Raw genomic sequence first — 23,085 nt, 5'->3', positions numbered from 1 at the left:
GCATTTTGGAAAATATTTCTTTCTTGTGTTGTGTGGTTTTAACAGGTGGTTAAAAAGTGATATTATGTGTTTTCATGTGCTTGCTAATTTAGCCTAGGTCTTTACTTGTTATTTACTATATTTGTTGTCATTATATGTAAGCTAGAAACATTAAATTTGAACTGAGAAGGCTTGGAGGCCCAAAAGATTCAAAGTTGTGTAGTGGCATACAAGCTAAGCTTGAAGACCCAATTTGAAATAAATGATGTAAAAAGAGGCCCATATGAATATATATATATATATTTTTTGTTCTCAAATATATAAATCTTTGTTAAAAGTAAGCCCATTAATTTGGGCTCAAAAGGCCTGTCAACAATAGGTTTAAAAAGAATTCATGCAAATTCACAAAATTGGCCCAATTCGAAGCCTAAACCCACCTAACTGATGAATCCAACCCGTTCAACCAATGACTTGAACCGCATTATACTCAGTCAAGTATAGGTCACATTTTTGGTAACCCGACCCAGTTGGGTCGAGCCTGGATTAGGCCCAAACCCGACCCGTGGACAGCCCTAGTAAAGTATGCTTGTCAATAGTTAAAACTTTATTTTGCATGAGCTTTCAATATAATGCTCTGAAGTCTGATCTATGTGCAAGAAATAACCATTTGACCCTTAAGTCCTAATCTCATTCATATTAACTCCAGGATAACCAAAAAATTGTTCGTTGTGAGATAAAATATAAAGAATATAAATATAAACTCACTATTATATCACATTTTCAAAGCTCCAAACTAGTGCATGTTCAAATTTTCACAAACTTCCTAACAAATTTTAGTTTTTGAAACCCATTTTGCCAACAATCAAAACCACTAGAGGAAATTACATAATTTAAAAGAATTAGCACTAACTCTCCCTTACCTAGCTTCGGGTTCTTGAATAACTGTGCTAGTCTTCAACCTAGCTTGAAGATTTGAAGGAATTGATGAGATGGATTGAAGGGATTTAAGTATTTAACCCTTTGATGTTCCTAACCGCGAGAGAGAGGAAGGGGAATTGAGAGCTTGTTCTAATTTTTCTTTTGAGAGGGAGTGTGTCCTAATTCCTAAAGATGTGAGAAGGAAAAGATTAGGGAGCTTACATGCATAGACCGATTATGAGGTTAGTGGGTTTTTTATTATTTGGATATGAAGGTTAGCTGGGTTAGGTGGCTTAAATGGGTTTAAGTGGTCCAAGTATCTTAAATTAAATGGGTCATTAAAGAGGTTCAAGTGAACCCTTCCTTAATTACACATTTTCAACATTAATCATGTTACTATATCTATTTTAAAGCATAATGAATAGCTGCTATATATAAATTTTACAGATATTCTTAGCTGTTTCAACTCGGGGGTTGGCTAAATAAAAAGCTAATTTATCCTAAAACTTATCCTTTTTAACTTATCTACTTTGTTACTACTCCAATTGATGTAATCATTTGTCTAAAAGAATCTTGAGCCTAGGATTTCTAAATTTTTTTCCCCTAATAATGCTTTGTTTTATTTTTTAATATAATTTGATAATTAAACTTTGCTAAAAATATGAAAATATATCAATTGAGTTACAAGACTTTTGGTAATTAATATTATTAGAGAGCAAGCAAATAAAATGATATGAATAATAAAATATTTATTAGTATCAATTGAGCTATAATATTTTTGACAATTGATGTTATAAGAGAGTGGAAATATTAAGTGATATGAAATATGAATAGAATATTTGTTAAAAGATTTTCTCAAAATGGTCTTAAATCAACGTAACTTTTTATTATAAAATATGTTGCTACATATTTATTATTATTTAAAAAAAAACGGTTTATTTATTTATTTATTAATGTTATGGAGCGTAAACTGAAAGAAGACGGGTCGGGTGGGTTAGTCGTAAAGTGAAGATGGACAAATGGGCGAAAAAGAAGCGGCCGCGCCTAGCCTTAGCCTTAACCTTAGGTTATGTATCGATGGATTGGGTTGGTCCAGTTGCAAAGTCACGTTCTATTGTCTTGTCGTGGTTTTAGTTTTAGTTTTACCTTTCGTTTTTCTGGCTCACTGTCTCTACTGCCAGATCTCATTTTCATTCATTCTTCCCTCCCGGTAACCATTTCTTCTTCTTCTTCTTCTTATCATGCTATGCTACTTTCTTTGTTCACTTTGCTTAAAAACCTACTGTCTGTGGTTTCATATTTCCCAACCACTCTCACAAACAAACTGAATCTTTTTTCTTTAATAACTGCTTCATTTCGTTCGCGTTTCAGTTTCTTCTGTGAAATTAGGTATTATTAACCATTCTCTGCTCTTACTCTTTATCTTCTTAATTTTCCAAATTTCATATATGCAACTTCTTTCTTTCACTTATTGCCAAATTCCAACATCCCACAAATTTCAAATGTTTTTCTTTTCTTTTCTTTTTTTTTTATGAACCTTACAAGATTCAAATCTTTTCAAACTTTTCATTATACATTTCTGAATCTTGACATCTTCCATTCATTTTTCTTTATACTACGGCCACTACTATGTTATTCCTAAATTTAACATGCACAAGTTTTCATCAATTTTTGTTCTTTTTCCAACTTCTTATTCACCTGAACTTGTTTCTTTGCTTTATTGTACCCAAACCACAAACTTAATTATTTCATACCTATGTTTTGCTGAATTCACTGTAAGTCTTTAGCCTTTGTTTTTTGGAACGGTAAGCTATTGATTTTTCATTTTCTAATGTTATATACTTTTCCTGATTTGTAGGTTAGAGTCGCACCCAGTTTGATTCGACCTAGAGCTTTATTTTGCTTTGAGATATTGACTTCCCTACTCAATTGTGCGGAGGCCTTTATTTCTCAATATTTTATGCAGTGACTCTACTTGAGTTGAGGCCATGCCTGCTACAAAGAAGGTTGTTTAATCTTTTCTTATACATACTTTGTTGGAATTGAACTTATGTATACTCTGCAATTCTTTATTATATCTTGGATATATGTGTATGTGTGATAAAGATGGTTTCATTTTCTTTCCTTGCTTGGTAGTAGGAAGTAGCAACTTGATTTTCATGAATTGCATACTCTACAAGTGTTTGTGTGTGTGTGTGTGTATGACTTTCTTTGCTATATCAACTTCATTCCTCCAAAACCACAATGTGCTTGCCAAAGCTGTGAAACATCTTCTTTCATTGCTCGTTTCCCTTATTGAAATATTGTTACCCTGGGGTTCACATCTCTACAACCCGGATAACTTCTTTTTTTTCGCCAAACAATGTATGATTGAAGTTCACTTTAGGAGCCTATAGTTTTTATTTTTTAAAAATTTATTTGTTTTATGCAGTGACTTTATTTGAGACACAGTATTTATCAGATCAGATAACTAGAGTTTTTATTCATTTTTAAAATTATGGTTGATTGTGCTATAGGCTAGCACATTTACTTAAAGGTGAATTAAGCCACCTTATTGCCTAAAGTTCCTTTTTCTCTCACATGTCAACAAATAAGCTGGCAAAACGCACATGTTTGCCTAAATTCTTTTGGTTGGCTCTCTTGTTTATGATATTTTCAAGAAATGATTGTTCTATTGGTTTAAGTCAAATCTGTTTTCCGGCTACCATATTGTGTATAATGCTAATCAAATTATTGTGATTACTGCTCTTGCTTCTTGCTGTCTTGTGTTTACTCAGACTCCTGAGCACAATCGTGTCGGGAATGTTTTTAACAACTTGCTGAAGCAGATTGGGAATCCTGTTGATTTCGAACTTCCAGATTGGTTTAATAAATGGAAACCAATGCCATACACCTTTATAAGGAGAAGTATCCTTTTAAAATGCAGTTTCAGTTATGTAACCATATTATAGTTGTAAGATATCATGTGAAATTTATTTGAGCTTCTCATAGTAGGTTTGCTGCTGACCTGATTAGTGGGATTGATTGAGTTATAGCAAGTTTAGCATTGGTACAATTTTAGTCATTTTTATTGTCATATCTTTAAACCTAATTTATTATTTCATATATCTTATTAATTAGACTTGTCTTACATTGATTTAATTGATTTGAGTCTGTGGTATATTGGCTGACACATCAGTTTTTGATTTATAGTTTAATATACTCTAAAGTGTTTTGTTCTCCCCCCCTCCCCCCCCCCCCCCCCCCCTCTCAAAATATTTCTATAGCTTCCTTTTGTTGATATTGACAAATTTAAGATATATATCTCACGAAGAGAATTAAAAGACGCCTTGAGGACGATGGAATATTCTGTTCCTGTAGCCCATCACCTGGATCTTCTGGCGTCTGTGGTAGAGATTGCCATTGTGGGTAAGGAATGTCTTTGGAATTATGGTTGCTTTACCTTGTATGTCTTGAAATAGGTCTGTTAACAATTTAAATTGGTTGCCTATCCCTTCTCAAGTCACAGTATACAACTTGCCCTTGGTTGAGTTAGAACCACTTTGATACTAATCCAAATCACTCTAGCAGTGCTATGGTGAATCAACCAAGAAAGCAAGTTATTGTGGCAACAGTATGCTCACCAAGTTCCATTGTAGTCAAAGGTGAGGTAAGGCACCACTTAGGTGCCTTAAATGCTCTGAGGCGACTTAAAGGCTCTAAGGCAAGGCGCCTTTAGAGCCTAGGCGAGCAAGGCAGCCATGAAAAAGGTGCTAAGGGCGAGAGTCTTGTTTATTTATTTATTTTAATAAATTTATTTATGGAAAAAGTTAATGGATGCCCTAAGGGCATTGGTTTAAGAAATAATTTTAGAAAACTTTTATGGGAAAAAAAAAAAAAAATTTAGCGGCTTTTCATATTTCCCATGAAAGTGGTGTTAAAAATTTCCTAAATTGGTTTATTAACACTTACCCTAAGGGCACCCATTAACATGACCCTTTATTTATTTATAGAGAAGGTTGTTGTAAAACCTAGTATTAGATTATTAATTTAAATAATCATGTTATAGAATCTATTGTTAGATAAATTAATTTACAAGAGTTTGTTGTAAAACTTATCGTTAGATTAATTAATTTATAGTAGAAGCTTGTTGTAAAGCCTATTGTTGGAATAACTAATAGAGCCTAAACTATGTTAATTCTATTTCGAAATCATTTGATAGACTTAATTTCTTCATGCAACACATTTAGAAACACTTCATCATCATATTTCAATACACTAGGTACACATGATTTAAGTTCTATATGTGTAATAAATATATTTAGAATTTGGTGCCTTGCTTTACTTAGGCTAGCGCCTTTTTGTTGCCTCACACCTTGGGCAATGCAAGGCCTTGGCGTCTTAAGGCTGCCTTTTGCCTTTGACTACCTTGCCAAGTTCCCAAATAATGCAAAAGCAAATTATTGTTAATTGATTTTACTCATTCATAGGGCATCCCATATTTATCAGTCATACATGTCCTTGACTCCACGTGTAATACAAATACATGTATGACTGCATAATTTGTTGCGTTTTTTATTCATTTCGGGCCAAGCAATGGGATTAGGTCAAATTGGTGCATAAATGAATGTAATTTTTCTAACTGAATATTAAGATTTTATCATATCAAAAGTTAATACCAGAAAAGGCTATTGTCCAATGTATTTGAATCAAATTACATCCATGATTTGTTCATTAACTCAAACAATGGAGTCTTGGGTTGTTAAAAAAATGTAATAGGAAAGTAATATTTTTCTATATCATCTTCGTTATACTCTTGTCTTACAAGTATTTTTAAACCATCTGGATTTGATTACCTGTTTCAAAAGGAGGTGGTTTCTGTAACGGGCAAAATGTGATTTGAAATTTACCTCAACTGTTGTTACATCTGACCACAAGATTCTTAGTTAACAAAAAGGATTCCTGTGCATAATTTGACAGTTTATTCCTATAGGATGCTTCTGTCTAGCTGTTCTTCTGGCTGTAAATGCGGGAGTTCATGCCTCAACAAACCATTTCAGCACCGACCTGTGAAGAAGATGAAACTGGTGAAGGTATATTTCTGATTGAGGTTTTTATTTGAAGTGACTTGCATCCTGTGCAGCAAGGTTTTTTTATTTTATTTATTTATTTATTTTTTATTTTTAAATTAATTTATATATATATATATATATTCTTACCCTTATTTATTGTTAGATTTTATAATAAAATAAGAAAAATATTACAAAGATGGGGATTGGAGATACTGTAAAGGACAAAAGGAAGTACAAATGCTACAGTCTATGAGTAAAAACAACCAAGCATTAGAAATGGCATACTAATGTGATAGTTTATGCTGTATGTAGTCCCCCCCCACCCACCACCACCACAAATTTTCAACAAAGTTTAGCAACCAGCAGTTAGCAGATTTCGTTTTCAATAAGGCTCTTTCTCTTTCTCACACACACACACACACACACACACACACACACACTTGCTTGGACATTGTCATTTGAGTTAATTGTTTGGGAATCCTTTATTTTCTTTTTGAGAGTTCATGCCCCTTTCAATTGATTTTATATTTTATTTTAGCATTCTCATCTCTTGTACATTGGATCACTTGAAATTTTTTTGTTGCAGCATGTACATGCACATAAAAATACCAATTCATTTTATGATGTTGCTTGCTTGCAGACTGAAAAATGTGGCTCTGGAATTGTGGCGGATGAAGATATCAAGCACGGAGAATTTGTAATAGAGTATGTGGGAGAAGGTGACCTCTTCAATCATTATTGACGCCATCTCTATCTGGCTTTTTGTATTGTTTTGGATGCTGATTAAATGATGCTGTTTAATGCAGTTATTGATGACAAGACATGTGAGGAAAGGCTTTGGAATATGAAACACCGTGGAGAGACAAACTTTTACTTGTGTGAAATTAATCGAGATATGGTAATTGATGCCACATACAAGGGAAACAAGTCAAGATATATAAACCATAGCTGTTGTCCCAATACCGAGATGCAGAAATGGTTATCCACTGATCCTTAATGCCGATTTTGTAGTTATAATGTTTTTTATTTGTTCTTATATTTATTGTTTTGTTCCCTTTTTTTCAAGGATAATTGATGGGGAAACAAGAATTGGCATATTTGCAACTCGTGACATAAATAAGGGCGAGCATCTGACCTATGATTATCAGTATGAGCCTTTGCATAACTCTTAGATGTGTCCTTTCACTTGCAATACATATGCCATAAATTCATGAGATTTTGTGTTCTTGTACTAAAGTCTAACAAATTTAGCAGGTTTGTTCAATTTGGTGCAGATCAAGATTGCCATTGTGGTGCTGCTGGCTGCAGGCGGAAGCTGGGGGTTAGACCTACCAAGCCTAAGATGTCTTCTGATGCTGCATTAAAGCTAGTGGCATACCAGGTGGCTGTGTCATCTCCTAAACTGAAAGCAATTCTGTCTGGAGAAGATGTATGTATAGGTGGCTGTTTGATAGTATGATATTGTCAAGATATGACTTAGAAACTTCAATCTCACTTTCCATTTTATCTCGTGTTTTTAGTTTGATCGTTCCTAGAGCCTTTTAGCTCAACTAGCACCTCTTCGTGTTTCCAAGGGGGATGTCTAGGGTTCAAATCACCCCTCCCCCCATTGTTGTAAATGAACCAAAAAAAAGAAAAAGAAAAAAAAAACAATAATAATAATAATTGTCTTGCTTGTTGAGTGTGGCTATATCTCTCTACAAAGAGTATGCAAATATTTTTAACATCCTAAATACTAATCATGGAATTGGTGTTTGGGGAATGCTTAGGGTTGTATTTGAAACACCAAAATTTTTTATTCCTCCATGAAATTGACATTTAGGCTTGTGAGTATCTGGCTTAGTGTATGAATCAAGGATTTGGTTTAGTAACTTTAGTTATGATCAGTAAGAAGTAAAACAGTAAGTACAATTCCAAGTGCTTAGTTTTAGGTTTTGATAATCCAGCATTTTTACAACTTAGCCATTAAAAAGCTCTCTCTCTCTCTCTCTCTCTATCTCTCTATCTGCTCACAATCACAATGCATTTTGGTTTTATAAGTTTCTATCAGCATCAATGGCTTGTTAAGTTATTTTCTGTGTAATACATGCTTAAATTTGAAGTTCTATCAAACATGGACTAATCATTGGGTTTTTGTTTGGAAAGGTTTATCAGAACGGAGGTTTACATGTAGGTAATGAATTTTTTCCTTTGTATGTTGTTGTCTTCTAATATATCAACTGCATTTAAAATTGTAATGATTCCTATGATTGGTTTATTCAGAGCTCTTACTTGTTTATCATACTTTTTAACTTTCTCATTCAGGGAGTTCGCATGTTAGTGAGCAACAAAGAACATGCTCCCGTAATTGTATTGGTGAAGTTATCATGATAACTCGCCCCATGAACAAAAGGTATTTGCAGAATGTCTGCTCCTTTCCTAGTATTCTGCATTTTGCAAGTGTTATTTTAATTACAATGTCAAGAAAACTAAATTTGAAAAACTGCAATAGCCGTAATTCTTTTAGTACTTCTTTATTTTAAGTGGTGTGCCTGGTATGCCTTTTCTCAGTTTCCCATTTCCCAACTGGAGCCTTTTACTACCCACCCATTCACTTGCGGGAGCCTCTCTCTCAGCCTTGGTCATATAGGCTGGTTACACTTTTGCTAGAAAAATTTATAATAATTTGGTCAATTATTAAATTTATAATAATTTGGTCAATTATTGCTTGTGACTCCTTTCGTGCTGCTTATTGCCTATCAATGCATTACTGGACCAACCTAGTTGTAATAGAAGGATTCATTTGTGGCCAAATAGGTTACTTAGATGAACTCATCATATCCTAAGCAGATTGCGTGATGCTCTCTTTCATCTGAAGTGATATGAATTTCCGTCTGAATTTTCTGCAACTATTTAATTGTAATCATAATATGTAGATAACTCATTTAGCTTTTATAATTGATTCATATAAATATTAGTTCATGGTTTCTTTTAAGTAATTCAGCAAAAGCCAGTGGTATTTAATAGGGTTTGTTTCTGTTAAAGTGGCTTGCCTTTCTATGCTTTTTTTAATTTTGTGTTAGAACTTGGTCTTTTGATAAAAGTTGAGATGCAAGACCAGAGGTGTTATCTGTGATTGCAAATGGACTTTGAAGAATTATTCATTCCTGATTTAGGTTTGTTTTTGTTAAATTTAGGTTGGAAGTTAATATATATATATATATTTTTTAAATTATTATTATTACTAAAATTTGGCAATGATGCAATCTGTTAATATATTTGGTTTAGTTGAGTTGACCTTAATGGATTAATCCCTCTGTTATACTCTTACGTCCCATTTACTAATTTATCCATTTTTTATGTTATTAAAATTGTCATTTGCTAGATTTTTTTTTTCTCAATTTTTGAGTTCTAACATACTGACATTTTATGTTATATTATAACTTAGTGTGCTAAAATTATTCCTTGCTTTATATGCTGCAGGTCCTTTGGTATTATTAAACGTTTTGATAAATTTTCCAGAAAACACTCAGTAAGGGATTTTCTCTGTTGGTTTCTGTTGATTTGACGAGTATGATGAGCCCATCTGAATAGATGTATGTTTTGGCAGATCATGTTTGAAGATGGTGCTATTGAATTTCTTGACATGACCAAAGAAGATTGGGAACTTGTAACATTGTGATTTAATTATGAGGTGAGTACAACTTTTTCTTAATATGGCTTATGTTTTTCATCCCTAGACTGTCATATAATGTTATCTGTATCTTTGAAATATATTTGCCAACTCTTTGAGCATTTGTATTAGCAAAACTGGGGGGCAAAATTGTGATATTCCAAGAAAAAGTAATATTTTAAGGGGGGGCACATGCTCACTCTTAGTGGGGATTTGGAGAAATGGTGAAAGCTTTTTTCTGGTCTGTGTTTTGAGTTTTGACCAAGGGTGTTACTTGAAGGCACTCAATGGGATTTGTCCAAATTGGTAAGGGTAACTTGTTAGCCTTCATTGGGGATTTAGGGAAATGGTGGAAGCTTGCTTGTTGTCTGCATTTTTATTTTGAGCAGGGTGATGGTCAAAGGCACTGAAGTAGGCTTTGTCCATATTGGTAAAGGTAGCATATTTATTGTATAAAAAATTAAGTACGTTTCAGGTGTATGAATGATGATGATGGTTTATACTTATTATTAAAAAATAAGAAAAAGAAAATAGATGGTCTATCCACTCTTAATGGCACGTAATGTTGCTCTCTCTGTTACTTCTGTATTCAGAGAGCTCCACAATCTAGATGTTTGTACTTGCAAATTAAATATTATTTTATGCTTCTAGTTGTATAGAATAAATGTTTTTCTCTTATAATGTCTGCATTGTCTTTCTAGTTTAGCATGCACAATGTTTGATGATTTCGCTTGTTATTTTTTGTTGTTTTTTCATGGTTGAAGGATTTTGTTGAAGTAAAGATACCACAGATGATAATAAGCATTTCTAACATGTTTCACTGTATGTGCATATTCCTTTTTTGGGCTTGGTTAATGGCTGTGAAATCAATACATAATTAGGTCAAACTCAGATATTTTTATTGTTTGAATTTCAGGTATCACTACTTCATTTACCGTTGCCTTCTTTGTTTCTCATGAAACAAAGATCCTTCTGTCTTGCACCTGACTCACAAGAATGTTATACCAAATGTAGGAACCCTAGCTGTGCTCTCACATAAATAAGGATTTGTCATTCCCTTCACAGGGTTCACAAGAATGCTGTACCAAATGTAATTTGTTCTTAATTCTTCTAATAAGGAGTTCATAAGCTGATTCCATTGAATATATATGATGCTTTTATTTTTTGGTGAAGTGGGGGGGAATACTTGGCTGGTAAAGGCACCCCTCTGGATTAAGTGTAATGCTTGTGACACTACAAAGTCCTAAGAAGGTGGATAACATACACGCCTTGGGGAATGCATAGTTATATCCAAGAAAATGAGATCTTGTGCTGGGCACTTGATTTCAAAATCAACTTGATTTGTATTCTATGTCTGAGAAATGTCATTTGAATTATATGTTCTTAGAAGTAGATTGAGTACAAGTAGTCTCCATTTTTAGTTTTCAACCAATATCTTGATGTTTAATTTGAATTTTGGCATGAGGAGCTTGTTCCTTAACAATTTGAGAGGCTTGATGCCCAATCAGGGAGTTGAAATTACCAACCATATTTTCCTGTTTCATCGACATCCAAGATTTATAAAATACAATATTTTTATGGGGCTGCTCCATATATAATAAAAGCATTGAATAAACAGATGGTTTGTAACTCATTATCCTTGGTTTTTATATTGGTATTCTCTCTCTAATCTCTTTGGATTATTATAATTTATAGGGTTGGTATGGTTGTAGATATTTATTTCCCTTACAGTTGCTGACCTATTTGTGTTTACAAATGAGATTAGAGATTGGGGATGGATGGGGGAATTTGATAAAAGTCATTGATGAGTGTGTAAAATACTTGTCATCCTGCAACGAGGATTTGGCGAGGAAATGGGGATGGAAAGGAATGGAGGTTGGTGTGGTGGTCCCACCCACCAACCAAACTTACTTTCTCTGTATTTTTCAATTATGCGGGGTGCCGGTGAGAGAGAGAGAGAGAGAGTGGAGATTCGGTCAGTAGTAGGAAAAGGATGGTGACGAGTGGGTGACCCTCCACCAATCAGGATTCAACCCTTAAAGCCTAACTGCGTCTTAACCGAGAATGATTCCTTTTTAGCTACAAAAAAAAAAAAGGAATAAGAGCTAAAGCCTTGTTTGAACCTCCCCTAATTTGGTCCATTTTGGATTTGTATTTGATGAGACTAGTAAGCCTTTTCTCTCGTCACCAACCAAAGACGTTGAAAGAAACGTATTATGTACAGGAAGAAAGCAACATTAAAAATTAAGCCTCGTGCTATTAGTATTATTTGTTACTTTGCTTTTTATAATTCTACACGTGTCTCCACGATGAAATCGGAGTGGTGTTCAAAATTGAAATGTTACTATAACTTATTCCTTTAAATTATATTAAAGAATATCATTGGATTGAGTTTATTATTAAGGGTAAAACTTTTTTTTTATACAATAATATTTCAACTTATGATTTATTTTTTAATTTTTAATTATAAGGTCAAGATATTGGGTTTTTTGTGTACATGAGATTGAATTCTAAATTTCTTATTTGATGACATTAGACTTTATTAATTGAGTTAATTAAAACTCATTTAAAAGTAAAACTTAAATATAGTACTTTAAATGCAATATATTAGATTCTTCAATTAAATTTAAATATATAGTAAAATTGATATATATATATATATATATATATTTGATAGAGTTAAATTGAATTTAATTTGGGAACGTAATGTATTGTAAATAAAATACCATACCTAAACTTTACCCATTATGTTTAGTTTTTAATTGGTGTTCAAGTATTTTACACATAAGTGGTAATGTGAAATATTAATATGAGAGTCCAGTTGTTAATGGATAATACAAATTTTAATACAAAAGTGATGTATCATCAATAATAGGAAAAAAAAAAAAAATTTAAACATTCACTTATAACTTACTATAATTTTAAAGTGGCACAAATCAATAATTACTACGTTAATTTGTAAGTTTTTTTTTGGTTTAAAATACCGTACCTGAAGTTGATTGTACTTGTTGTAGTAGATAGTGAAAAATGTGAAGAAAATGTGGGTTGGGAATTTGGTCAAGTACGTGAAGAAACAAACATTTTTCAAATGAGTTGACATGCAATTTGTTATGGTATGATCAATGATGCAGCCTGGCCCTGTAGTCGTGTGTGTGTCTCTATCTCCCAGGGGAAGAAAAAAAAGCAATTTGGTTTTAGGTGAGGGAAGTGGGGTGGGATAAGGTGTTGCGCGAACCAACGTGATGATTGACGATATATACACATAAAGATAAAATGCTGTGGTCCTTTATATTTGACGTGGAGTTTCATTTCCTCGGCTCATCGAGCGCGGGGTTGTTGAGCTGAGAGGTTTGTGGGATTTCTCTCTCTCTCTCTCTCTATAAAATGGGAAGCACTTAACACACAATCTCTCTCTGTGTCCGTATTCTCACTCCTCTCTAATCTCTATCTCTAATCTCTAATTTCTTTCTTACTTATAATAGAGTGAAATTTAAGCTAATTTATCATCTTAATTATTATTAGTAGAGTGTCGGTGGTGATTTCACAGATCTGAGTGTGGGAGTGGGAAAAATGAAGGTAATAGAGAAGATCCGGGAGGCAGGGGAAGAAAAAGTGGTGTTCTCGTTCGAGTTCTTCCCTCCCAAAACTGAAGATGCAGTGGACAACCTGTTCGAGAGGATGGAGCGTATGGTGGCTCATAACCCCGCATTCTGCGACATCACTTGGGGAGCTGGTGGTTCCACCGCCGATCTCACTCTCGACATCGCCAATAGGATGCAGAACATGATCTGCGTCGAGTCCATGATGCATCTCACCTGCACCAACATGCCTGTGGAGAAGATCGATCACGCTCTTCAAACCATCAAGGTTAACGGTCTCCAGAACGTCCTCGCTCTCCGTGGCGATCCTCCTAAAGGCCAGGACAAGTTTGTTCAGATCGAGGGTGGCTTTGCTTGTGCACTCGATCTCGTAATTCTCTTCTCTCTCTCTCTCTCTCTCTTTCTCTCTCATATTCTAATGTATCTCATCTCTTACTGTTACTGTTAATGTTGTAGGTGAAACATATCAGAGCCCAATATGGTGACTACTTTGGCATTACCGTTGCTGGTTATCCAGGTTTCTTTTTCTTCTTTTGTTTTTGTGTTTTTGTTTAATTCTTTCGTTTCTGCTGCTTAATAATAATAATAATTGCTCTCTGCAGAGGCACATCCCGATGCGATCGGAGAAAATGGGTTGGCTACACTCGAAGCTTATCACAAGGATCTTGCTTATCTCAAGCAGAAGGTAACACCAACTCCATTCTCTTTATATTATATATATATTCTGCTTTTTGTTTGTACTACATTCACACTTCTTGTATATGATGTAATTAATTAATGGTTGATTCAAGAATTTTTTTATAAAAAAAAAAATGTTTTTATTAATAAAATGTTCTCTTGTGCTTATGTTATGGTGTTTAGGTGGATGCCGGAGCAGATGTAATCATCACACAATTGTTTTATGACACTGACATTTACCTCAAATTTGTGAATGATTGTCGCCAAATTGGAATTACTTGCCCCATTGTTCCTGGAATTATGCCTATTAATAACTACAAGGGCTTCATTCGCATGACTGGTTTTTGCAAAACTAAGGTAATTCACAGACTACTTCCATCATTTTTTTTTTTTTAATTCCTAGTATATGCTAGAGTTTTTAGAACTCTTGAATTATGTCAAACTTATTATATGCTTCAGTGAAGAAAAATAGCTAGAGGGAGACCTAAAAGGACTTGTTCATTAAGGAGGTTAAAGAGAGTATGATTTTGGATAGGATAGTATGACAGAGAAGAATACATGTAGCTCACACCTATTATAGGATCCATGCATGACCCCAAAATTTTGGGACTAAGGATTTATTGGTGATGTTCTTATTGTTGTATTAATAATAATTTAAATGGACACAAACTTCATAAATGTAGGAAGTGGAAAAACCTGCCTTGCATGTATTTGCTAAATGGTTACTCGTTATTGTTATGGTGTGTTCTGTTGATAACTTGTGAAATGTGGTGGTTCTCTTTCTGCCTCTCTCAGTGCATATCAATGTGATAAGAGTGTTTGCATCTATTGGCATTTTGTAGATACCTGCTGAAATTATGGCCGCCTTGGAGCCTATCAAGGACAATGAAGAAGCTGTCAAAGCCTATGGAATTCATCTTGGAACTGAAATGTGCAAGAAGATTTTAGCTCATGGGATTAAGACATTGCATCTTTATACCCTAAACATGGAGAATTTTTTTTCATGCCCATATTTTAGAGTTTATAATTAGCCCCTCTCAAATTTTTGAATTTGTCCAAATAGCCTAAAAGAAACTAATCACTTAACCATTTCTTTGGACTCATGGCCCCTTCATAGTCCAAATACAACACAACAAAAAATCCACAAATCACCAATATCATAATTCAATAACTCATAATCAAAAAAATCTCATAGAAAAATAAATTCCCTTATGGGGGTGACAATAATTTATATAACTTTTTAATTAATTTATAAATTATGGGAAAGTCAATTACAATATTTAAATTTTTTTTCAAAAGATAAAATGCAAAATTCTTTTAGAAGCCAATATTGATGATGTAGCATTGTCAACTCTTAATATTTTCCCAATTTTTTAAAATCCTCAAACAAAGTTTTGAAAACTTCATTAGTGTGATTTTTAGTTGCATCCAAAAGTATAGGTTTATCATATTGGTGAGTTGGTCAATGTGATAAAATCAACATATTAATTTCAATTATCCAAAATTTGGAGATCTGAAGTCCTCTTCTTTTTTTACTCTCTTCTTCGAAAAGGTTTGAATATCATATTGTGACTTTCAACTTTTTTGGTTCATATTACTTCCTTCTTGACTTAAATATTTATGGTAATAAAGTGCAATTGTTTTGTCTACCATAATTTTTTTTTTTAATAAACCATGTCACTTGAAATTTTTTTGGTTCATGCTTTCGCCCCCCCTAGGTTCAAATCCTGGTTCCGTCCCTGTGGGGTGGGATAAGGTGTTGCGCGAACACACGATAAGGATGATAGATCTGCCGCCAACGTGATGATTGACGATATATACACATAAAGATAAAATGCTGTGGTCCCTTTTATTTGACGTGGAGTTTCATTTCCTCGGCTCCTCGAGCGCGGGGTTGTTGAGCTGAGAGTTTTGTGGGATTTCTCTCTCTCTCTCTATAAAATGGGAAGCACTTAACACTCAATCTCTCTCTGTGTCCGTATTCTCACTCCTCTCTAATCTCTATCTCTAATCTCTAATTTCTTTCTTACTTATAATAGAGTGAAATTTAATCTAATTTATCATCTTTATTATTATTAGTAGAGTGTCGGTGGTGATTTCACAGATCTGAGTGTGGGAGTGGGAAAAATGAAGGTAATAGAGAAGATCCGGGAGGCAGGGGAAGAAAAAGTGGTGTTCTCGTTCGAGTTCTTCCCTCCCAAAACTGAAGATGCAGTGGACAACCTGTTCGAGAGGATGGAGCGTATGGTGGCTCATAACCCCGCATTCTGCGACATCACTTGGGGAGCCGGTGGTTCCACCGCCGATCTCACTCTCGACATCGCCAACAGGATGCAGAACATGATCTGCGTCGAGTCCATGATGCATCTCACCTGCACCAACATGCCTGTGGAGAAGATCGATCACGCTCTTCAAACCATCAAGGTTAACGGTCTCCAGAATCAATCTCTCTCTGTGTCCGTATTCTCACTCCTCTCTAATCTCTATCTCTAATCTCTAATTTCTTTCTTACTTATAATAGAGTGAAATTTAATCTAATTTATCATCTTTATTATTATTAGTAGAGTGTCGGTGGTGATTTCACAGATCTGAGTGTGGGAGTGGGAAAAATGAAGGTAATAGAGAAGATCCGGGAGGCAGGGGAAGAAAAAGTGGTGTTCTCGTTCGAGTTCTTCCCTCCCAAAACTGAAGATGCAGTGGACAACCTGTTCGAGAGGATGGAGCGTATGGTGGCTCATAACCCCGCATTCTGCGACATCACTTGGGGAGCCGGTGGTTCCACCGCCGATCTCACTCTCGACATCGCCAACAGGATGCAGAACATGATCTGCGTCGAGTCCATGATGCATCTCACCTGCACCAACATGCCTGTGGAGAAGATCGATCACGCTCTTCAAACCATCAAGGTTAACGGTCTCCAGAACGTCCTCGCTCTCCGTGGCGATCCTCCTAAAGGCCAGGACAAGTTTGTTCAGATCGAGGGTGGCTTTGCTTGTGCACTCGATCTCGTAATTCTCTTCTCTCTCTCTCTCTCTCTCTTTCTCTCTCATATTCTAATGTATCTCATCTCTTACTGTTACTGTTAATGTTGTAGGTGAAACATATCAGAGCCCAATATGGTGACTACTTTGGCATTACCGTTGCTGGTTATCCAGGTTTCTTTTTCTTCTTTTGTTTTTGTGTTTTTGTTTAATTCTTTCGTTTCTGCTGCTTAATAATAATAATAATTGCTCTCTGCAGAGGCACATCCCGATGCGATCGGAGAAAATGGGTTGGCTACACTCGAAGCTTATCACAAGGATCTTGCTTATCTCAAGCAGAAGGTAACACCAACTCCATTCTCTTTATATTATATATATATTCTGCTTTTTGTTTGTACTACATTCACACTTCTTGTATATGATGTAATTAATTAATGGTTGATTCAAGAATTTTTTTATAAAAAAAAAAATGTTTTTATTAATAAAATGTTCTCTTGTGCTTATGTTATGGTGTTTAGGTGGATGCCGGAGCAGATGTAATCATCACACAATTGTTTTATGACACTGACATTTACCTCAAATTTGTGAATGATTGTCGCCAAATTGGAATTACTTGCCCCATTGTTCCTGGAATTATGCCTATTAATAACTACAAGGGCTTCATTCGCATGACTGGTTTTTGCAAAACTAAGGTAATTCACAGACTACTTCCATCATTTTTTTTTTTTTAATTCCTAGTATATGCTAGAGTTTTTAGAACTCTTGAATTATGTCAAACTTATTATATGCTTCAGTGAAGAAAAATAGCTAGAGGGAGACCTAAAAGGACTTGTTCATTAAGGAGGTTAAAGAGAGTATGATTTTGGATAGGATAGTATGACAGAGAAGAATACATGTAGCTCACACCTATTATAGGATCCATGCATGACCCCAAAATTTTGGGACTAAGGATTTATTGGTGATGTTCTTATTGTTGTATTAATAATAATTTAAATGGACACAAACTTCATAAATGTAGGAAGTGGAAAAACCTGCCTTGCATGTATTTGCTAAATGGTTACTCGTTATTGTTATGGTGTGTTCTGTTGATAACTTGTGAAATGTGGTGGTTCTCTTTCTGCCTCTCTCAGTGCATATCAATGTGATAAGAGTGTTTGCATCTATTGGCATTTTGTAGATACCTGCTGAAATTATGGCCGCCTTGGAGCCTATCAAGGACAATGAAGAAGCTGTCAAAGCCTATGGAATTCATCTTGGAACTGAAATGTGCAAGAAGATTTTAGCTCATGGGATTAAGACATTGCATCTTTATACCCTAAACATGGAGAAGACAGCATTAGCTATATTAATGGTTGTTTCTCATATCCTAGTCAATTGTGTGTGACATATTAGTACTCATACAACATTTAGGTACTGATAATGGATGTACTTGGCAGAATCTTGGTCTGATTGAAGAGACCAAAATTTCAAGGTCCCTGCCTTGGAGACGCCCGGCTAATGTTTTCCGTGTGAAGGAAGACGTTCGTCCAATTTTCTGGTATGCAACATTTGAAAATGCTATATTTTGGACTAAAATCCAGCAATTAATTAGGGATGCACAGAATTTATTGTTTGTTTAAATTTCAAGACTTCTTATCTTCTGAGCCATTGATGGTAGGGCTAATCGTCCAAAGAGCTACATATCAAGGACTATAGGCTGGGACCAGTACCCGCATGGGCGGTGGGGTGATTCTTGCAATCCATCATATGGAGCATTAAGTGACTATCAGGTGGGCACGATCATTTAGCTTCTATTTTTTTATTGTTTCGTACTAAATATTAAAAATTCATCATGTTGAACCTTTCACTATCTTTAAATTCTCTGAGGAAAACATTGAGAATTACTTTCTTTATTAGCAAATATATTTGGTAATCTCGTATGGCTTGATGACAAGCTTATTTGTTTTATGTTTGCAGTTTGTATTATGTCATTTCATTGATATGAATAATTAATACTTAAAACAATGTTGCATTCATTTCATAAGGCTGATATTTATTGATGGCACCTCCTCCCCTTGTAAAAGCAAGGTGGAGGATAAGGTCATGGTTTCAAGACCCACTGCGTGCGTGTGTAAAACTGAACAATTTTAAAATGTTGGTTTGTAATAATAAAGGGTTGTTTCTTTATTGGCATTGCAATCATATCTATTTTTGTTGGTTTTACATACATATATTATCTAAATGTCAATGGTCTTTGGTCTTAGGAACAATAGCATTACATTTTTTGTTTTAAAAAGGTTTACGACAATAGTACATCATCCCGATGGTGGTAAGGAAATATGTGATCTGGTTTAAGATAAAGTTAACCCTTGTGGAGTTAGTTTGTCAAGGCTCTTGGTGGAATCAATAAATAAAATCATCTGAATGGTAGTATGTTGCCTATATGGGTTCTGGCATAATATGCACACTCTCCAAGTGGTGATTGCCTGGATTGTAAGAGAATCTTGATACAAGTAGAGAATACAAAACCTCTTTGGTTCTGTCTCAGTCCTCATAATGAATACTAATACCTTGAATAGCTGTTTCATTCTTCTATTTTTTTTCATTTATATGAAGTCCTAGGACCTCATCTCTTTTGTGTATCTGGCAACTGCTTCCTTGTGTAGAAAATATTCATTGAATAATTTAGTTTTAATAAATGGAAGTAACCGTGATTTGGTTAAGCTACATGTACTGTTAAATTTATTTTCTTTAGTCATGGCCATCTATAACCTAAGTCATAATTTATTGAACAGTTCATGCGGCCACGAGCACGTGACAAGAAACTTCTTGAAGAATGGGCTACACCCTTGACAAATGTTGATGATATTCAGGAGGTACAGTCTCCATTTTGGGCGTAATAGTCTTTCCTCATTGCTAGAGAGTTTCCCATAATTTTACTTTGAATTTTTTCTATATCAGAAATTTAAGAAATACTGCCTTGGAAAATTGAGAAGCAGTCCATGGTCAGAGTTAGATGGGCTTCAGCCAGAGACACGAATCATAAATGAGCAGCTGGGGAAGATTAATACAAAGGGATTCCTCACTGTCAATAGCCAACCAGCAGTCAATGGGGAAAAATCCGATTCCCCATCTGTTGGTGAGTAAAAACTGTTATATGCATTGCATGTGTGGGTTTGTCATCCTAAAAATTATGAAATAACTTCATATCTTATGTCTATGTGAGTGTCTCTAGCACAAGTTAGATGTTAGTACTGATTTAATTTTCTTTTGATTCCTACTGTTGAGAATCTTACTTTGAAGTGTTTAAATTGCTGAAAAATAAAAAGTACATAGAGAACTCTATTGTGCTATAAGCTGATATTGAACTTTGATTCCTGGGATATTATATTAGAGATTTTGTTTCAATTCCCATTAATGAAGATCAAAATAATACTCTTTTTTGTTAGGGGTTCCATAATATTTAGTTCCAAGAGAGAACGTATGACTCCAAATTTAAGCATGTGTCCTTTTACCAATAGTATGTTGCTGGATTCATGTTGTGGTTTATTCTGGTTGTTGATCTTCACCTTCTGGCTTCAGTTTGTACTTCGTAGTTTCATCATCCTTTTCCATTTCTGCTATATGAGTGTTCCCTTTTACTATATAAATTAGTTATTAAATAAAGACATCTATATATGAATTGACATTGTTCTATCTATTTAATTCTATTAATAAATAAAAAAATTATTAATGCATATGTTTAAGATGTCTTGTATGCCTGGCACTTATTTTGTTCAAAGATTGTTGTCAAATTAAACAGTATTCTCTCTATTTTCATATTTTGAAAGGTGATCTGATTTAATATTTGTAGTTGTTTTGTCAAAATAATTTGTAGATCTTTGATTTTTCTGGCTATTTAAATTTTGATGCCTCTTGACTTATTTTGGCACGATTCAGGATGGGGTGGACCTGGAGGGTATGTTTATCAGAAGGCATATGTAGAGTTTTTCTGTTCCGGGGAGAAGTTGGATGCACTTGTTAACAAAAGCAAGGCTTTCCCATCTCTAACCTATATGGCTGTGAACAAAGAAGGGAATTGGATATCCAATGTCCACCAAACTGCTGTGAATGCTGTGACATGGGGAGTCTTCCCTGCAAAGGAGATAATCCAACCAACCGTTGTGGATCCTGCCAGCTTTATGGTGTGGAAGGATGAGGCCTTTGAAATCTGGTCAAGGGGGTGGGCTTCCTTGTTCCCAGAGGGTGATCCATCCAGAAAACTGCTTGAAGAGGTCAGTTCTCTTCATATGTGTGAAATTCTTATGTTTATGACACAATCACATTCACAGCCACACGTGACAAAGGATTCATATATGTAATATTGATGTTATGATATCCTTTATTTTGCAGGTCCAGAGCAGCTATTACTTGGTCAGCTTGGTGGATAACGATTACATCCATGGTGATCTTTTTGCTGTTTTTGCAGATTTCTGAGATGAACTGTGATCTCAGTCTCTCTTTAATTCTGGTTTCAAGTTGGTTTATATAATTGTTGTTGGAATGTGTCAATTTATAATCTTATTGGCTTGTATTAATAATTCATTGGGATTTTGATAACTCCCCCTCCTTCATGATGCAAATTTTATATTTGGAATAACAAGTAATCACGGTTAGGTAATAGAAGTATGCCAGTGTCCCGCTAGTTCAATGGGATTTCACGGAGGCAATCTATATTGAATTTGTAGAAAACACCGATCTTTGTACGGTAATGCTAGGCCCCTGATTCTGTGTCTTGGCTTCTTTAAGTTTTGATGTTATCAGTTTGAACATCACTGCATTCCGTTCATGTTGCCAGTTTTAGTCAAATGTGCTGTTGAATCATGGTTTTCTTGTCCTCAGCCTAAACACCAATAACTACGAAAAGTAAATATAGGCTGGGAACTGTTTAATCGTTCAATGGTCCGTATGCTTACCATTGGGAGGTGGTATTTTGTATCAAAGGATATATGCGTTCCCGCTGCCTCTTGTCATTGGGAAAAGATAAAAGCAAAGCCAACTTTAATTTATATATAACTATATATGTTCATGGACGAAGTTTTAATCCGTTTCACCATTTCAAATTCTCAATTGTCCGTATGCTTTTCGTTGCTCCTTCGACTAAAATAAGATAACAAAGCTTATATTTATGGACTGTTTTCTTCCGAATTAGTTTAAGGAAAATTTCAAAACCTATTACTTGACTATAGATAAACTATTGATAAAACAATTTACGTTTGCTTTTCTATCAAAACCATTTTGGTCAATTTCGATGATGTTTTGGGAGGAGCGATTTGTGTAAAAAGAACTGCTTTATTAATAATTGTCACATTTTCAATGTAATATTGGCATGTTCTTGATAAAATTACAATTTTCTTATGTTATTAAACTATTGTATTTTTTTTTTCCCACCAAATATAATTGATGAATTTACTAATATATATGCTTCTCTTTAGGCTATACAAGATGAACCGTTTGTAAGAAGCACTAAAAACAAATTCAAACTATACATTATATTGTTTACCAAATATTTCACCTAATATAATAATTGAATGTAAAATGTATTATGTTTTCTTAAAAAAATTACAAAATTTAAAACACTTTCAAATAATAAATATAGATAGTTGATCACTTCACAAGTATAAGTGCTTGTAGGGTGTGGGGGGCAAAAGCCGAGATTCAAGTTTTCAGAAGGAAGTTTCCCACACATTTACACTTAGATTATATTAGAGTAGAATTCTTATCTTATATAAAAAATTAAATAAAAATTAAATAAACTAATATATAGTATTAGCTATACTTTGTTAGAATCATTTTAGGAAGAAATTGAGACTAATACTAAGTTTCATCTACTATTTTTATTTTTCACCTAACAAAAATAAATCGTCAAATTTCTCCTTGCATCGAGTGCGTCTGCAATTAATATAAGTAAAGATGTAGCTCTTTTTACTTTACTATTTCAAACAAAAAATGGAAAATGCCCACTTTTATAATTTTGAGCTTTATTTGACCGATTTAGAACAATAGATTATCTTTCAGCTTTAACTTTTAATCACCAACAAAGGCAAACAAATGATTTAAGTAGTAGTTACCAGTTACCAGTTGCCAACATAGAATATAATGAAATCCTTCGGTTTTAGAGGAGTGCGAGAGGGAGGAAAGGAGGTACTTCCAGTTTCTTTAGAATTGCCTTCGAAAAATAAGAAACAAAGATTTCAACGTAAATGAAT

At 34.4% G+C, this 23,085-nt stretch overlaps 3 protein-coding genes across 5 annotated transcripts; all 3 read left to right on the top strand.

Moving 5' to 3' along the window:
- Positions 1 to 1,883: 1,883 nt before the first annotated feature.
- LOC112002855 (histone-lysine N-methyltransferase ASHH3) lies at positions 1,884 to 11,028 on the top strand. Of its 3 annotated transcripts, none has more exons than XM_024035017.2 (14): positions 1,884 to 2,107; positions 2,756 to 2,903; positions 3,675 to 3,804; positions 4,194 to 4,305; positions 5,870 to 5,969; positions 6,589 to 6,667; positions 6,755 to 6,926; positions 7,015 to 7,095; positions 7,203 to 7,329; positions 8,094 to 8,121; positions 8,253 to 8,340; positions 9,411 to 9,459; positions 9,538 to 9,621; positions 10,517 to 11,028. In XM_024035017.2, the coding sequence occupies exons 2-13, from the start codon at positions 2,886 to 2,888 to the stop codon at positions 9,607 to 9,609; spliced, it is 1,056 nt and encodes a 351-aa protein (XP_023890785.1). In that variant the 5' UTR covers positions 1,884 to 2,107; positions 2,756 to 2,885; the 3' UTR covers positions 9,610 to 9,621; positions 10,517 to 11,028. The 3 variants fall into 3 exon arrangements, with proteins under 3 accessions (XP_023890785.1, XP_023890787.1, XP_023890783.1); XM_024035019.2 differs by having other exon boundaries at positions 1,885 to 2,107; positions 3,726 to 3,804; positions 7,203 to 7,377; XM_024035015.2 differs by having other exon boundaries at positions 1,886 to 2,107; positions 7,203 to 7,377.
- A 1,920-nt stretch (positions 11,029 to 12,948) lies between these two features.
- On the top strand, positions 12,949 to 16,370 carry LOC136063356 (methylenetetrahydrofolate reductase (NADH) 2-like). The gene is made up of 6 exons (XM_065763610.1): positions 12,949 to 13,569; positions 13,656 to 13,716; positions 13,802 to 13,884; positions 14,061 to 14,234; positions 14,720 to 14,896; positions 15,960 to 16,370. The coding sequence occupies exons 1-6, from the start codon at positions 13,171 to 13,173 to the stop codon at positions 16,368 to 16,370; spliced, it is 1,305 nt and encodes a 434-aa protein (XP_065619682.1). The 5' UTR covers positions 12,949 to 13,170.
- LOC112002838 (methylenetetrahydrofolate reductase (NADH) 2) lies at positions 16,325 to 21,624 on the top strand. Its single transcript, XM_065763611.1, has 11 exons — positions 16,325 to 16,885; positions 16,972 to 17,032; positions 17,118 to 17,200; positions 17,377 to 17,550; positions 18,036 to 18,209; positions 18,295 to 18,395; positions 18,516 to 18,627; positions 19,633 to 19,713; positions 19,799 to 19,976; positions 20,777 to 21,111; positions 21,230 to 21,624. Exons 1-11 carry the CDS (start codon positions 16,487 to 16,489, stop codon positions 21,311 to 21,313), a joined length of 1,782 nt encoding a protein of 593 aa, XP_065619683.1. The 5' UTR covers positions 16,325 to 16,486; the 3' UTR covers positions 21,314 to 21,624.
- Positions 21,625 to 23,085: the final 1,461 nt, after the last annotated feature.

This window comes from Quercus suber, unplaced genomic scaffold (genome assembly GCF_002906115.3).
Source record: "Quercus suber isolate HL8 unplaced genomic scaffold, Cork oak 2.0 scaffold_516, whole genome shotgun sequence".
Lineage (NCBI taxonomy): Eukaryota > Viridiplantae > Streptophyta > Magnoliopsida > Fagales > Fagaceae > Quercus > Quercus suber.
This window is presented reverse-complemented; position numbering and strand designations above follow the sequence as displayed.

Bases quoted from the DNA above. Each gene is read 5' to 3' on its own strand.
- LOC112002838 (XM_065763611.1), top strand. From the start codon at position 16,487: ATGAAGGTAATAGAGAAGATCCGGGAGGCAGGGGAAGAAAAAGTGGTG. The intron at 17,033-17,117 runs GTTTCTTTTTCT...TGCTCTCTGCAG, and splicing joins TACCGTTGCTGGTTATCCAG to AGGCACATCCCGATGCGATC. The intron at 17,551-18,035 runs GTAATTCACAGA...GGCATTTTGTAG, and splicing joins CTGGTTTTTGCAAAACTAAG to ATACCTGCTGAAATTATGGC.
- LOC136063356 (XM_065763610.1), top strand. From the start codon at position 13,171: ATGAAGGTAATAGAGAAGATCCGGGAGGCAGGGGAAGAAAAAGTGGTG. The intron at 14,235-14,719 runs GTAATTCACAGA...GGCATTTTGTAG, and splicing joins CTGGTTTTTGCAAAACTAAG to ATACCTGCTGAAATTATGGC. The intron at 14,897-15,959 runs GTTTATAATTAG...TATTATTAGTAG, and splicing joins TTTCATGCCCATATTTTAGA to AGTGTCGGTGGTGATTTCAC.
- LOC112002855 (XM_024035015.2), top strand. The intron at 7,096-7,202 runs GTATGAGCCTTT...CAAATTTAGCAG, and splicing joins CATCTGACCTATGATTATCA to GTTTGTTCAATTTGGTGCAG. The intron at 7,378-8,093 runs GTATGTATAGGT...TTGTTTGGAAAG, and splicing joins CAATTCTGTCTGGAGAAGAT to GTTTATCAGAACGGAGGTTT.